The sequence below is a fragment of the Pholcus phalangioides genome, unplaced genomic scaffold (assembly GCF_987345545.1).
Source record: "Pholcus phalangioides strain wild (caught in Gottingen) unplaced genomic scaffold, Ppha-v1.0 ptg000011l_1, whole genome shotgun sequence".
In the NCBI taxonomy this organism is placed as follows: domain Eukaryota; kingdom Metazoa; phylum Arthropoda; class Arachnida; order Araneae; family Pholcidae; genus Pholcus; species Pholcus phalangioides.
Genome location: NW_028301604.1, coordinates 54,095,037 through 54,112,192, shown reverse-complemented (window position 1 = coordinate 54,112,192; position 17,156 = coordinate 54,095,037). Strand labels below are relative to the sequence as shown.

At 35.4% G+C, this 17,156-nt stretch overlaps 1 protein-coding gene across 2 annotated transcripts in view; it reads left to right on the top strand.

The window, feature by feature from the left end:
• Remo (Remoulade) overlaps positions 1 to 17,156 on the top strand; it is a 130,766-nt gene that overhangs the window by 26,218 nt on the left and 87,392 nt on the right. For both annotated transcript variants that reach the window (XM_089239701.1, XM_089239698.1), the window contains exons 4-7: positions 371 to 442; positions 8,610 to 8,681; positions 9,952 to 10,023; positions 13,563 to 13,726. In XM_089239701.1, coding sequence (XP_089095827.1) covers positions 371 to 442; positions 8,610 to 8,681; positions 9,952 to 10,023; positions 13,563 to 13,726 — 380 coding nt within the window. The remainder of the gene's footprint in view (positions 1 to 370; positions 443 to 8,609; positions 8,682 to 9,951; positions 10,024 to 13,562; positions 13,727 to 17,156) is intronic.

Below are 17,156 nucleotides of genomic sequence, written 5' to 3'. Positions count from 1 at the left end.
TTTTCACATTGCCTATCAACAATATGTTGAAAGTGACTGACTTTATATCAAGGGTTCAACTGCATAATATACAGATATATTATTTTAATATCATATAATTCTTTCTCATATTTTTGATTTTATGGACCTTAGACCCTATTAGTTGGTTAAATAAGTTTTATAACTGTTTATTTAATTTAAATTTTAATACTTTCTCCATACTCTATTTTATTCCTGAATTTTCACAAATAAGCATTAAATTCAGAAGATAGAAAAAAACCAGTAAAGTGATTTTTATGATGTAATAAAGGGCTATTGATGACATTTTATTATGTAATGAATTATTTTATTAATTTTCATTAATCACTATTTTTTTCTTTATGTTTATCAGAGATCTTTCAAGGAACAATATCAACCAAATAGATAAAGATGCTTTTTTGAACCTTGAAGTTCTGGAAAAATTGTAAGTACAAACCAGCACACATAATACTTTAACTTTTTACAATACATTTTTCATAACAAAAATAGATTCCTCAGTTTAGATCCTAGGGACAAATCTCCAAAATTTATTTAGTTCAGTGGCTTTGTATTTAGAATATTGTGAAAATACACAATTACAGTTAATTTTTTTTTTATATCATCTATTCTCAGTCTGCCACCATTCTTCTTTTGTCTTATTTGTGGTATTTCTTTCCAAACTAGTATTTTCCTTGTACGGGTATTTCTTGCTTTATGCGATTATGCTATAACACAATTTTTAAAAGTTGATTTTACAGGGTTCGCACATCCTTACAAACTCCTTAAAAACTCCTAACTTTTCATTTCCCTCTGGAAGGGCCCTTATAACTCCTTACTTTTTGCAGCCACGCCTGAAAAGGTCATTTTTTTTTTTCTCTGAAGGGATGGATGATCTTTCTTAGAATATTCATTCCCCATGGTGATGAATAGCATTGCCTAGAAAAATAAGAGGAAGCTTCCTCCGAATATAAAGAGGAAGAAAAAAGAAAATAAACCGCTCTCTCCCTTTGTAATAGGAAATGTGAAAGCAGGGGATGGGATTGGAACATCCAATGGTTGTGCATACCTGCCAACCGTTACGATTTTGTCGTATTTAGTAAATTAATACGATTATACGCTTTTGCTTCTAAAAATGTGATTTTTTACCGACTCGCTAGTTTTGACGTGTTTTCCTGCCTATGTCGCAAACTGGTCAGCGGTGGAAATCGATGGTCCGTAGAACGACATCACTCTGCTGAACCAGTAGCCGAAAATTCCCCCATGCCCAGTGGTGAGAAAGATTTTTTAAAGTTTTTACTTATGCGGCGAAACGATGTCTCAAACCTCCTATATTACGCAGTATACTGAGTGCAGACTTCGCCCTTCCTATTTTTCCTACTATTTTTCTACTTTCGCCGCAATCGTCTTTTTTTTTACTGCAATTCTCTCCTACTATTCCTATTTTATCCCTCCTTCCCATTTGCTTACAGCCAATATCTCACTACGAAAATTCCGAGAAACCGCAAAATGTCACTGCTTTCCGCAGTTTTTTTATGTGTTTTATTCACATTACAACTCGCTACTGAAAAGGAAGAAAGGAAAAAAAATTCAGTTCCACTGGAGTAAGGGACGACAACAAGCATATCTTTTCGCCGCCGCGCCTCAAAGTGCTAAAAACTGAAGTCCAGTGGGGAAAGCGAATCTGTTTCGCAGATTGGTTGCCGTAAATAAAAAGTAAAAAAAAAAGAGGAACAGGCTCTATCCACACACAAGAGATTCTATGAGAGACAATGGGTTTCTCTCTCCTAGGATCCCGTAACGAGCGTTCATCCCTGAAGCCAGGTTTTCCTAGGAGTAGGCTTTTTGCGCCGCGTGAACCTGGATCATTTCGTGTCGGCAGAAATGAGTTACATAATGACGTTACGCATTTGCGTTTTCCAAGCATGGTGCATCGGCTCAGGACGGCTATATAGTATATGACCCGGGCGTCATATATTCTATCGGCTGCATGCTCCGGTTTAAAGGGAAGAGACACAACACGAAAATGAAGGGAAGATCACTGAAACGCGCGGTACACGACGCTTAACTCCTCCAGAAGCAGTCTGCCAATCACGCCCGACGTAAAGCGCTGTCGTGAGCCGTATTGCGCTCTGTAGGAAAACAGTCGTACTGCTTTTCATATTGATGAATTGATGGCATGTCGCGCTGGGTGATTCACGTTGCACACGGCATAGAAAACCTGCTAGTAAAACCCGGCTTTTAAAAGTGACAGCCCGAGCCACGTCTGGTTTTACAGGAGGGGGGGGGGAGGACAAGCCGATCAGCCGCTATAGCTGAACCCACTTTTTTTTTAACCTTCAGAAAATAACTTTTGGGTATCTTTATGTTAGGGGGTCATTCAAGTATTACGTCAGCATGGATGGGGGATTTTCGATTTGCTGACTTTATGACGTGGAGGGGGGGGGTGGGGTGGATGATTCTTACGTCATCAACCACCCTTTATAAAAAATATGAAATATTCTTAATGGTGTCTTACTCGGTGCGCGAAAAACGAGTAAAACTTTTCACTAGTTTGTGGGCACCTGAACTAACAATCTCCCTATTGAGTCCCCTACAGAGCCACTCTAGTGATCTTCAAATACTTAGCGGATCCAAATGCTCTGGAGCTGTGCCGCGCATCATATAAGTGATCCGTGATTATGCCACAGATCACTTAAGTAATCTGGGAATGTGCCGCGGATAACTTGAGTGATGTAGAACCGCACTGGTGGCAGGACCAATGCTCTAAAACTTTGTCACATGTCACTCAAGGGATCTCTTAATGTGCCACAGGTCGCTTAAATGGTGTGGAATTGTGCCACGAGTCACTTAAGCGATCTGTAAATGTGTCACTTGGTTCATTGTTACAAAAATAGATTTAGGGGCAGGCCACATCATAATGCCAGGGCCACATTTGGTCCGCACAGGCCGAATGTTTACCGCAGGTCAAGGCTTACCAAGGGCTTAGAGAGGTAGGGTCGCAATGAATTTCTTGAGCAATTTTGGGTTCTTAGCCTTCAAATAGCATTGAAATTAACAAAAATTGATTATAATAACATATAAAGATATTTTGTTTCAAAATTGTAAAAAATATTTTTACAATTCTTTTAAAAAATATTTTGTGGATTAAGAAAATAAATTTTTGATCATCTGGGGGGAAGCCCCCAATTCAGATTCCACCAATAAGCGTTAGGATGGAAGGGGGCAGAGTGCTGACAGGGGGAGGGTGAGAGTTTTGCTGACTTTTTCTGACAAGAGGGGTGAGTCAAAAATTGCTGAAAATTTGCTGACCTAATACTTGAACAGCCCCTTATTTTAAAGCATACATGTGCTCAACACATGGCCTAAATGTGGCCTGCCTCAAGTGGCTCCTGGCAAATTCTTACTTCAATTGAGCAGCCCGCGGCACATTCCCAGATTGTTTGAGTGAGTGATTTCCGGGGGGGGGGGGGCTTTCTTTCTTTCAAACCAAGCACAACTCAGGTCTATTACCATCTATGGGCAATTTACTATCTAGGAAGTTGTGCTGGAAGTGTGTGTGTGTGCCTAGGGTTGCTGCAAATATAAATAATTTTGTAAGAAAAATCTTTGTCGGCTGTTGTTTTTATTTTGAATAATTGGAGGGGGAATGAATATCACTTTTAGAATTTTTATAATTTATGTGATGCTGTTATGAGTTATATTTTTGACTAATACTTGAAGGTTTTAGAACACTTTGGTGACAACAGAAAGCATTCATGTGGATTGATTATTTTATGAATTCTTATGATGCTGGGTAACAAATCAAAACTTGCAATTTTTGAACCACTTCTACATCTATATTTTTGAGAAGAGGGAAAGTTTGTTTGAAAATTAAAAATAAATTTGCATATGTGCCTCGCCCCTTTTTTTGCTGTAAAACTTGTAAGTTATGAAGTTTGCCATGACTCCTTAAAAACAGCTTGAAACTCCTTAAAAAGTCCTTAAAAACTCCTTACTTTTCATTTTGAAAATTTTGTATGAACCCGGTTTTAGGAATGCCAACCTGCGAAATTCAGCTTGGAGTTTAACTTTAACCCTGTGAATGGGCGTGCAAATTAAAAATATAGAATAGTTAAATCTTTTGATGCGAAATATGTTGGATTTGATGATGTAGCCGAGACAAATATGAGAGAAATTCTCCGATACAACTCACCAGATCTCACTGATGAACAAGGTTTGGTAACACATTGAAGGACCGGACACACCCCACTTCACATCTCTCAGAGAGATATCGAAGTGTTCTCGAAGGATGGATGTGTTTGGAAATTTTATTAAATAACAATGTACTTCGAAATATAATTTTACATTTAGGGCAATCAGTACCAATAACAATGATTAATTTAGAAATCTTGTATACAACACCCTTTGATCATCTCTCAGCGCTGGAAGCATCCTTGAGGTTTGGTGAGTGTCTTATGTTACTTAGGATGACAACATCCCACTTATGGTTACATAGTCAGTTCAGATTCTTACACTGCAGCTTACTCTGGTAACACATTGACAATGCCATGAGAAATTTAATGGAAAAAGTGGTTCCAGTGAAACTAGAATTTTTATGTTTTCGAGAAATATGTGGAATTCTCTGCCTTTGTTACTAAAGCATTCATAAGGATACAAAAAATGCTGCTTGTCAGCTGAATCTCAACTATTTCATTAAAAATAGTTATCAGTTTATCATACTGGGTTCTTAAGGAAAGAAAACATCCGCACTCTCTAGAACCAATCAGAAATAGTGAGATAGAAAAGGTATGAATTTAATTCATTTATATTGGCTAAATTCACAAGATTTATTCATAAGTTTAAATACCACTTAACAATAATTAATTTTTGAAAAAGTTCCTTTGCACTGTTGGGTTTAATTTTTTTAATCCTTCTAAAGAAAACCAACCCCCATCCATAATTTTTCATGTTAAATTCAACTCACTTTATGGGATTTCTTCTTACACAACTATTTTGTGGAAGCAATTAATCGCATAAAGCAGGGGACTTCTGTACAGTCGACACTCGTTTTTATGAACTTGAACACTAGTACATATTTATATTATTTATTTATACAATATTGATTGGCCGAGGCCTATACAAGAAGATGCGGAATTATATATGGCAAAAGTGTCGATTGATGGCATGAGAAAATTCAGAAATTGTAGTGCAATCTACAATATTTGATGGTAGGTTGTTCCAGTCGATAATAGTTCTTGGGAAAAAGCTAAATTTGTGACAATCTGAAGAGGCAAAGATGGGCTGTAATTTTTTTTAATGATTGAGTCTAATAGAGAAATGTGAAGGTTGGATTAGAATATTGGATGTGTCAATATTAAAAACCCCATGGAGGAGTTTGTAAAGAAAAGTTATAAGTCGAAGAGAGGAGAGCGGTTGGATATTGAGTTGTCGCTTGAGTTCCGTTATGGAGACAGATGAAGACCAACAGTTAAAAATTAAACGAGTGGACTTATTTTGGATAGATTCTAATTTGTCCATGTTGGTTTGGGTGTGAGGGTCCCAGACTTCACAGGCATAGGAGAGGGCAGGGAGAATATATGTTTGGTAGCACAAGTGACGAACATGACGAGTGGAGTATTTTAGGTTACGGCGAAGGAAAAACAGTTTTTGGAGACATTTATTAAAGATATAATCAACGTGAAGGTTCCAGCGGAGATCGGAAGAGATTATAATGGAGTCATTTAAAGATATACCATCAGAATGTACCCGAAGGATATAAAATGTGGTAAAAATGAAACATTTTGGCTAATAATGAACCAATATGATATTTTTCAAGAAAAAAAATGATATTTAGGCAACTTTTATTTGATTTTTTGAAAAAAACCACTTGGTTAAAACCAAACAACCCTGCTAGTTAGAGATAATATTTGTTTAATTTGAATTTGTTTGAAGAGATAATTGGTACATATACATTTTAGAACGTGTCATCAGTATATGTAAATTAGCAATTATGTGACATCACTCATTATCCTCCAATCAGAGTAAGCCCAGGGGATTCTGGGGAAATTTCCCTTTTTATAGAAATCCATAGATTAGTAGTTGATTGTGTATTGGAGAGGTAGGAGGTTCAGTAAAATATAGTCTGGCTATTTTTATTAGCATTTATTATCGTAATCTATTATCTGCCTTATCTTATGCAGTTTATCCAAGAAATAAACATGTTATCCACTGATATTACTCTGCTGTAAGTCATTGGAATGGAAATGAACTCAAGAACCTTCTATAGCAGAAAGCCTCCGCGCAAAGCTCGTGACATCACTGAAGTCGTCCATATTACCTGTAGTCATTGGATATATGGCAAAAAAAGGGAACGATTTTGCATACGTCAGACTGCTATATCCAATGGCTACAGGTGAAATGGATGACTTCGATGACGTCAAAGCTTCGCGTGGAGGCTTTCTGCTATAGAAGGTGTTAGTCTAGACCTAGCTTCATTTGCATAGTGCATGGTCAAGCTTGTGTCGGAAAGAATTTTTTGTCACAGGTGCCATAGGAGCTCTGATACGAAGAAAAAGGGGATGCCGGGGGTTATAGGGTTGCTAGACATCCATATATATGGCCCACAAGGGCGAATGCAGGTTGGGATTGCATTGAAAAATATTCATGAATTAATTATTAAGGGACTCAGTAACCTTGTAAAGTTGTTTCGGGAGTCCTGAGCCTTCTAGGTTCCAGTGCCAATGAGGTGTTCTATTTAATGAACCTGCTATTAAAATTAAAAATAATTACATTTTTGAGTGATTAATTTTTATTGTACTATATGATTATGTTGTCCTAAGGGGTATCTCCCATGGCAAAGCTGAACATGCATCACTACTGACAAGCTTTAAGCCAATGTTGGCATGTCCGCAAATAAATTGGCAAAAACAAACAATTCATCTACACACACTCTAATGCAAGACTAAACATGCTTTAATATTTGGTCCCACCACTGTGGCTTGGAACCCTAGTGATGTCACGACGATTCTGAGAAATCTGCTACTCTAGGAGGTAATGTGTGAATGAGCGCGAACTACCGCGCTCCGTGGGAGAGACTCATGGAAGTGAACCATATTTTCATTATCAACAAAAATCTTTAAAAAATTAAAATTTTAAAATGTGTAAAATAGTGAATTGTGTGAAAGTTGAGGACCGCCTGTATTCTCTTCACTTGAAAAAATAAATTGATTAGTGTGGTTAATGAAAAACAATTATTTTTCCAATTTTGCCCTTTTTTTACTAAGAAAAATTGCAACTTTTTTTTTGCCAGTACACTGTTTCTTAACCTTTTTCATCCATGGCCTCCTTTAGACCATATTTTTTTTATTAAGAAGTCACCAACGAATAAGGCAAATACACGAAAATAAAAAGTCCTAATGCATTTCAACACCAGTGGGTGCTGTTGCATTAGGACTTTTTATTTTCGTGTATTTGCCTTATTCGTTGGTGTCATCTTAATATTCTTGGGCAAAGTTGATCAACTCTTCTACATATTTTTTTTCATGCCTTTTCTAGGGTACCACCTCCTAATCAGTGTAAGACCTTTTCTTTTTATTGATGTAATAATTTACTGTATTTGAATGAATCTGTGGTGAACAAAAATTTTATAAATAATCATAGAGGTCAGAATGCACTTTTTTCTCGGAGGGAAGGGGTGTCCCATGGTGGTCTGACTTCCAGGCAAAGTGCTGTTCTGGTGCAGAGTACTTGCCTGGAAGTATCAGCGAAAATCATAGTACCCGAGTTCATGTGCCCTCCCCCCAAGTGACATGAGGCCCTGGATCAAACCATGCTTCGAGATTTTTATATTTCTATCTGTAGGGTGTTGTCTAAAGAGCAACATGGGCTCTTAGGCACAGTGACTTTTCTGAGGCACCCAGCCTGACTATAAATACCGGATTACCAATTTACATGATTACTGTCAAAAATTGTGTCCAGATCTCATTATTGTGAGGCTTCTGGTTGGGCCCATGAGTTAAGACAGCACTTAACTAGGGGCAGTTCTGCTAAATTCTGAAAGTAATTACACTTTTTTTCTTCTGCCATAATTCACTTGAAAGCTTTACTTTATCACACCCAATTTTTTTAAACACCTCTTTATGGCCCCACTCAACCCCAAATATTATGGCTCCTCTACCACTTGAATTTCACCCATACCCCCCCCCCCCCAGAATGTCCCAGGGCAACATGGCCTCTGGTTGAGAACTGCTGCTCTAGTATTTCTATTTCTCTCCTTGCACTTCTTTGGAACTTGCGAAGCATCACCCTTTAAGCGAAGGCATACTTTTACAACAGGCTTATCTCACCCTATGTGACTGCTTAGGAGTAAGCTAATCGTGGAAACAAAAGGTTAGATGCTTCTAAAGTTCTGAAAAAGTGCAGTGAGCACTGGAGGGTGTGGCAAAAAAAGGAAGCATATATATACAATCTGCATTTATAATATTTTATGAATGCTGGCAAAAACTCATAGTTACACTGGGCACTTTAAAGGAAACATGACATGAACTGGTATTATCTGCAATTCTTAACTTTTAAATTTCAGCTGTTACTGGTGGTCACAAGTTTCTTGACATTGTTTTTACTTTTATTTTCAGGAACTTGTCTTATAATAAAATAAAAAATTTTAATGCTGAGATATTCAAACCCCTTACGTCTTTGATGAGACTGTAAGTATAATTGTAGATTTTCATTTATATAGCTTTAAAAAAAAATTTTAATTGTTTTAAAGCTTTACAAGAGAAAACAAGACACACATGTGTGTGAAATTACCTGGGGCTCTATTATATCTCAGAGTTACCAGATTCTGAAACTAAAGAATGCAGATGCACATGCGGGGCCTTGTGGCAAAGTTACTTGCCCTCTGCTTATAATAGATAATGCTACTATATTGGCAGACTTCAGTATTTTTTTGATGCAGAACTGCTATAGGTTTACTGCTTCTGACCACTGAAACAGCTATATCCTAATTGCACTATTCATTGTTTTCTTAGCATCTGATGTAGACACTATTATGATTAATAGTATCTACATGAAAAATAAAATTGACTAGCTTGTAAATGAATAAGAATACATTAGTACCACTCTTATTTGAAATGAAGCGGATGTAACTCATTTTAGATATGAGTAAGCATCTCTGTTAGAGGTATCGAAAAGCTAAAATAAGTAGCTTTGGTAGAGTGGCCAGATATCTCAATTTTTTGCTAAAAAATGCACTGCCCTGAAAAGTTCTCTTGGGAAATCTGTTTGTCCCGGTTTTAAATTTGCATATTTAAAGATTAATGAAATCAAGTTATTTTTAAATATTTAGCTGACAGAACTTGTATTATGAAATTTAAAATTTTACCCATACACAAATGAAATATGAGTTACTGCAGTGTTAATCATTAGCTTGCCTATCTATTATTTATGCATTATGAAAATTTTGAGACTATGGGAGCCTTCTTCATGGGGTTTTGAGCAGTTATTTCAATGGCTCCAAAGCAGAATATGCAGAAAACTGTGACATACGTTGCAGAACCATCTTGGTGCAAACTTTAAGAAAAGAACTCTACTGTGTATAAAACACTGTTATGAAATTTTCACAGCAAAAGATTTTCAGTCAGCTACAGGCTCATTGCAGAACAATGCAAACTATTCTGCTTTAAGGGGGTCAATGGACAGCAGTATGTGTTCAGTTTACATCAAAAGTTCAAGCGTCTGTAGAGTTCAGTTCATATTCTTAGTTATATATTATTATTCTTAGTTATATATTATTATTCTTAGTTATATATTATTATTCTTAGTTATATATTATTATTCTTAGTTATTTATTATTATTCTTAGTTATATATTATTATTCTTAGTTTGTAAAGATTTTCTCACATAAGAATTGCATTATTACTTAACTTTTCTTTGTTAATGTTTTACCTCTTGAACCTTCAGAGTTTCTATTTTCAGAAACCTTCAAGGAAACCTCCTTAGTAGTCTAGATGAAGCTCACATGAACATGATTCCATCATTGAAGTTTTTGTAAGTTTAATGAAAATTTAACTGTGAATCACTTGAATAAATTACATTGATTGTAAGTTTTTACGGCATAAATTATTGATTTTTTTTTCTTTAACCACTTACCGTCTTAACCCCTACATGCTTCTGGTAATGTTTCTGTATGTGATGTGGCATACTCATATGTGGTACAGCCATCTCATTTTCAAAACTTACATCATCATCTCATTACTTTATCACATTTATTCTTACTAATCTTTTGATTCTCAGATTATGTTACCAAACCGCAGGATGAGCCTTTTTACGTTTTTTTTAATCAGTAAGTGATTATTCATGAATATTGTGTAATTTTTCAAAGAAAAAAAAGTAACTCTCTTGTTAGAGGTTTTTTTTTTTTTTTTAATTTTTTTGAATGGAAAAGTAGTAACCTGGGAAAATAGCCAAAATTAATTCATGTTTTTCAATGTGAAAACTCCACAGGGCTAGTGGAGTAGTACATACATGGAAACAAAAAAAACGTTTCATGCATTTTGCTTTTTTTTGGTCAAATCAATAGATGCTCCATGAGTCATCAGTTTATTTTTAAAACTTTTGTTTTCTGCTAAAAATATGGTGACCATGTTTCATGAGAAAGAATTATTTTAATCAGCATCTCACTGTTTTAGTGAAATTTATCATTTTATCATGTTTCCTGTTTTTGCATTAAAATGTATCAAAAAGTCAGTACAGTATATTGCTTTTAGATAGTATAAAATATGATTCCAGACAATATTTGAATGTCTCATCTTTATTTTATGACTAACGATGTTTAGATCTACTCAAAAACTAAAGATTGATTAGATTTAACAGATAAAGGTTGGCTCACAATTACCAATCATGAGATAAATATGATAATGCAATTAGGATGTGGTAGGTCTGTTTTCCAGAGCAAAACTTCAAATACATGGGATGATGTAGTGATAGTTTCTCCATATTTCAATGTGTCAATGACTGGGTTCAAACCCAGGGCAAGGATACCAATAGTGAATGTGAGCAGATCTCCCCATTAAAAAGTCTCACCACAGTGATCAATAGACCTACAATGGTGCAAATATTTGATCATTACACTTCACTCACAATTAGGAATATAGATGACAGCTCTAAAATGCACTCACAACACGGTATCAGAGTTGTGCTTGGTTTGAAAGAAAGAAAATAGCTACTCTTTATTTCGGTTATAACTCTATCGTTGGTCTTTGCCAGTGTAATAGCACCATCTATCACAAACAGGCACAGCGACATTGCTGAAGTGGTGCATGCATATGCTTTTTCATTTAAGAATCTGGCAACCCTACCAGATACAGACATTTTATAAGACAAGAGGCATTTCTTCCAAACAATGATTTGCAATCAATTGATATGGAAAGATATGAACAGGGTTGTGTTTTTGACACCAAAAACTGGTTTAAACTCAAAAATTTGCTATCTATTGTTAAAATATTTTTTTACTTTTGATTTTTGTGATTCTAGAGAGTTGTAGGTCTCGTCAAAAAAAAATCTCAATACTCACTCACTCACACACTCTCTCTCTCTTTTTTAGAGAGTTATCTGATAATCTTTTTATCTTATAATATTTTTTTTTCCTCAAAATATGCAAGTATTAAACTCTGGACGTATTTTGTCAAATTTAAAAATATAAATTATTTTTGTACAAAGATATGCCAAACTCCTATAATTTTTCATTTAAAATCTTTCTTAATACACTGGTGAAATAAATTAAGAGAATTTGCATATTTTATCGAATTTCATGAAAAGAACTGAACTGAATGTAAAACCACTGCTTCTAGACAAAAATGCAAATCTTGTACGTCAAATACATAAGCGTACACATGTGTGTAGGCGGAGCCAGTAGAGAAACAGGCTTTATAAGCGTGCGTAAGTTAAGACGCATTTCGTTCGCTAGCACACCTCGGCAAATTTCTTGGTGTTATTTTGCAGCAATCGGTTAATTTCAAATTGTAACAGTAAAAATGAGTAACCACCAACGTTTAGATGATGGAATGAGGTGGCGAATTGTGGGGAGGCTAGAAGCAGGCCAATCTCAAGTCCAGATTTATAGAGAGTTCAATTTAACGCCCAGCGTTGTGTGTAACTTATAGAAACAGTTCCAGGATACCGGATCCATCGAGAGAAAGCCTGGGCAAGGTCGTCCAAGAGCCACGACGGCCAGAGAAGATCGCCATTTGTCGATTATAGCGAGGCGTAACAGGAGTGCTACAGCTTCTCAGCTCTCTCGTGACTTGTATGCAGCCACAACAACCCGTGTATCAAGGGTGACTGTTTCCAAAAGACTTCATGAGATAGGGTTGTTTGCAAGAAGACCTGCTGTTTGCGTCCTGCTCACTTCTACGGACAGGAGAATCCGTTTATCATGATGCAGAGAGCATAGAGATTAGAGTATGGATCAATGGGCTGCCGTTCTCTTCACTGACGAGTCCCGGTTCAGCCTAAACACAGATTCTCGCCGTACGTTCATATGGAGAAAACCAGGGACCCGATACCTACCCTCCAATGTCAGCGAAATAGACCATTATGGCGGAAGAGGTTTAATGGTCTGGGCAGGCATCATGTTGGATGGCCGCACACCTCTCCATGTCTTTGAAAGAGGCACCGTGACTGGTGTGAGGTATAGGGATGAGGTCTTGGAGCCCTATGTTTGCCTTTTCAGGGCTGCAGTTGGCCCTGAGTTCATTTTAATGGACGATAACGCGAGGCCACATAGAGCTCTTCTGCTCGACTATTTTCTAGAGAGTGAGGATATTCGCCGGATGGATTGGCCAGCCAGATCTCCAGACCTTAACCCTATAGAGTATGTCTGGGACGCTCTGGGAGGGCAATTGCAACTCGCAACCCCCCTCCGGGAACCATCCAGGGAATGAAAACAGCGTTGCTGAACGAGTGGGACCAATTGCCACAGGAAATGATAAACTGCCTTATTTCAAGTATGAAATCACGCTGCGAGACCTGTATATCTGTAAGAGGGGACCCCCTATTAACCCATTTTTTTGTTTATTCTGCAACCGCTGTTTCATACCTTCTGACTCCAATGAGTGTTACGCACGATCATGCGTGTGTATTACAATTATTGAATGGTTATTTGTTTTGTATTGTATCAATGTATGTACATATCAAATTTCATTAAAATCGGTACAGTAGTTCTAGAGATAATCGACCAAGTCTGCAAATTCTCTTAGTTTCTTACACCAGTGCATATTTCTATGTAATATATTTCATAACTATCTAATATAACTATCAAATTCTCTTAGTTTCTTACACCAGTGCATATTTCTATGTAATATATTTCATAATTATCTAATATAACTATCAAATTCTCTTAGTTTCTTACACCAGTGCATATTTCTATGTAATATATTTCATAACTATCTAATATAGTTATATATTAACTAGTTATTTCATAACTAACTAATATATTTCTATCTAATCTTTCTTAAGATATTTCTATAATCCCAGACATGTATTTTCTCTGAAATATTTTTGTAACAAGTTTTTATTCACTTCTACAGGGATATCAGTAATAACCCTCTGGTATGTGACTGTCACATCAGATGGTTAAATGAATGGATACACTCCAGCAAAATACGTCTTCCAGCAAAGACTCTATGTCAGTTCCCAAAAGATCTCCAAGGTGTTCCTTTGTCCCGTGTATCAGAAAAAAGTTTTCACTGTCGTAAGTTTTTTAAATGGTTTTATTAAATAGTAAAATAAAATACAAAAAAATATAGAAAGTCAAAGATGAAATTTTAGTTTTGTAAGTTAAATAAAGTGTGGTATATAAGAAATCAGTTATAACAGTTGAGTTATAATTTTTCTTTCTAGTTGAAGAGAACTAATTATTCATATTTCGTGCAACAGTTTTCATGTACAGTGAAACTAAAAAAACTGGTACAGTGAAATCTCCATAAAAAATGCTTCTTGTTAGTAGCCACCTGCCATTAATGGGCATTTTCAAGATCTGTGAAATAGGGCATCAATGCATTTTGCTCCATGAATAAAGAACACTCCCTGTTAGTGAACGAAACTTTCAATCCTATGGTATTTGTTATTGAGACCTTTCACTGTATACTAGACCTTGATACTTGCCCTAAAGCAGAATATGGGTCATTCCTAAAAAGTGTACATTCCACATTTTTTAAATGAAAAATTCAAAATTGAATTTTCAAAATAAAATTGATCTCAAATTATAGCCAATGGCGAAGTTTAATGTTTCACAAATATTTTTTACTTTTATTTTGTAATAATATTTTATTTTTAGTGTTTTATTACTGAAAGTCATAGATTTTGTCCACTCTGTTAACAAATATTGCTCTAAAAAAATTATTATTTTTGCTTTTTTTATCTCTTAAAATAATTAAATCAGCTTATTTCTTACACATGCTAAAAAAATGGTTTAAAATGTTTTTGACCAGTTTTTTCTGTCGTTTTGATGGTTTCCATGATTTTTTAAAAACAGCACATGGAAAAGTTTATTTTTTACATATATTTAATTACTTAAAATGAAAACTTTTTATTTATGACAGACAATGGTTTGGTAATTTATAATTTAACATCTTAGTTTGAAGTGTTCTTAAATTTTTCTGCCTGTGAACTGCAAAAATGCTTCCTGTAAGAGAGTGGGCACCATTGTAACAAAATGCACAGAAATGTTTAACTGGGAGAAAGATATCTCAAATATTTTTTTTTCTAAATAGACCATTCAAATAAACTTTTATTTTCCTAAAAATACAAAATGTGATAGGTGACCAGAAACTTCTCTTATAACCTTAGAAAAATGTCCATCCCATGCCAAATTCTGAAAACATGCACCCCATCCCTCATAGTATGAATTTAGGTCTGGTAACATTATTAAAATCTGAAGTGAATACTGGACTTGCTCAGCTGTATATTATATCATCAGGATGATTTTTCTTTTATTTCAGAGTTTTTTGTTGAAATTGAATAGTAATTTGATGTTGGTATAAATCTCACGTTTATGCCTCTCACATTAGTGATCCAGAGTGGACTTGGGGGGGGGGGGGTTTGGGCCTGGAAACCAAAATACAGGAAGATAATAGTTCTGTCCCATAAAATACAGAATGTATTGCCACATAACGACCTTCACTCATACTAAAATGCCCCTTATGACTCATCTCTCTGAATCTGTGCCTGGCAGTGATTTTAATGATCTGTACTACTTTACGTTTGTATTTTACTGAAAAAATAACATGATGGAGAATGTGGTAAAGGGTTTAAATGGAATATATATAGATAACTTATTAAATTCAATTTAAACTTTCAAAAACGTTTAACTAAGAAAAATTTACTTTAAATCATAGTTTCCATTCTGTTGGCATTGCTTGAGTTTTTGGAAGATGTAACAGAGTGGAGACAAATTAGCCTAAATTATTATTTTTTTCATTATAAATTTAAATGATTAATAAAATTTTTTTTATATTTTGAAGCATATCTCCATGTACTATCACTTGATGTTGATATAGATGAAAAAAAAAATCATAATTATTTATGATAATGACTTAACAGAGTGGATATCCAATAGAGAAAAATCTGCTACTAAAGACATAACGTGAATATTAAGTTGTTTTGCAAAAGTCAAATCCAAAATTGTTGATTAAGCATTAATAGTAAACCTTTCAATGAGCTCAAATGTGTTATCAGATTTAATCTGGAATAAAAATATATTTCTCAAATGACAGAAACAAATTGGACATTTTAAAATGGGAAATATTTTGGGACACGAACAAAAAAAAAGTTTTCAATAATAAAAAAAAAAATTCAAAATTTTATTGTCAGTTTTATTTACCTATGGCACAAATATAAAATGTGATTCGAAGTTTTTTAAAAAAATTCTAGATTTGCACCATGTCTCAGTTTAACACTTTTTCAAGCTGGGACAGCCTGATTTTGAAGGTTTGCTACAAACAATGATTTAAAAAAAATTATATACCATCTGAAACAAATTAAAAAATGCCATATGACAGAGAATTAAATGAAGTACTAGAAAAAAATTAAAATTACTACCAGAGGGCTCTGAAATTTTGTAAAAAAAATTACAAAATCTTGGAAACTGTTTGTACACTTTTGTTTGGGGAATGACCCATATGCTGAAATCTGCGGCGTACATCACGGAACAAGCTGGAAGGATTTCAAGAAAAGTGTAGTGAAGAAACATTATTATGGGAAATTTTACTGTAAAAAAAATTCAGCCAGCCGAGGGCTCACTGCAGAACAGTGCAAAATATTCTGCTTTGGGGGATACTTATTAGCTCTGTCATAGGCATTCGGAACCGCAGAAGTAAAATCAATTAGACATTTATTTATTCATCAAGCATGCTGAATCATGCAATTTTGCCCATGAATCCAGTAAGGTTTTTCATAGTTCTGTTGTATTGCAAGAAGCTGCGTTTCTCTCTTCTACAGGGTGTCTGCCATCACGGAAAAGTCAAGAAATCAGAAAAGGTCACGGAAGTCCTGAATAAGTCCCAAAAGTCAAGAGAGTGTGTCACAGATTTTTTATGATTCTTGAAAGACCCCTTGAAACATTGAGGTAGACATTATATGGGGGGAAGCTATTTAGCTGGATGAACAAAAAAGAACTTTTCTTTCTTTGCTTGTTCTGACCTTTCAGCATCTGTAGGAGGGGGAGGGTTGGTGTGTGTGGGGGAGGGTTGGTGTGTGTGGGGGAGGGTTGGCTGTAATGGACCATGGCAGTCAGGGGCAATATTGGTTTTTATATGAGAAAGGACATGACCCCCATATTGCAGAACGGGACTTCTAGGCTGGGATCTTTGGTGGGTCCTCAAGCCATAGTTCATAGTTTTCACGGGGGGGGGGGGGGACATGAGAAAGGGCAATAATGTTTCCACAAAGGAAGAAAGGTGTGTTTTTTTTTTAATTATAATTTATTTTTTATTTTTAAATTGCATTGATCTTTACAGACTAGTCACAGTGAATAATAAAATTGTACAGTATACGAATGTGATAGAACAAGGGAGTTCAAGAGAAGATAAACTTCGGACTAGAATAGGGTGGGTGATGAAACTGATGAACCACTCAACATCAATTGTGTTGCACTGCAACATGTAGACCAAATTTAAAGGAAT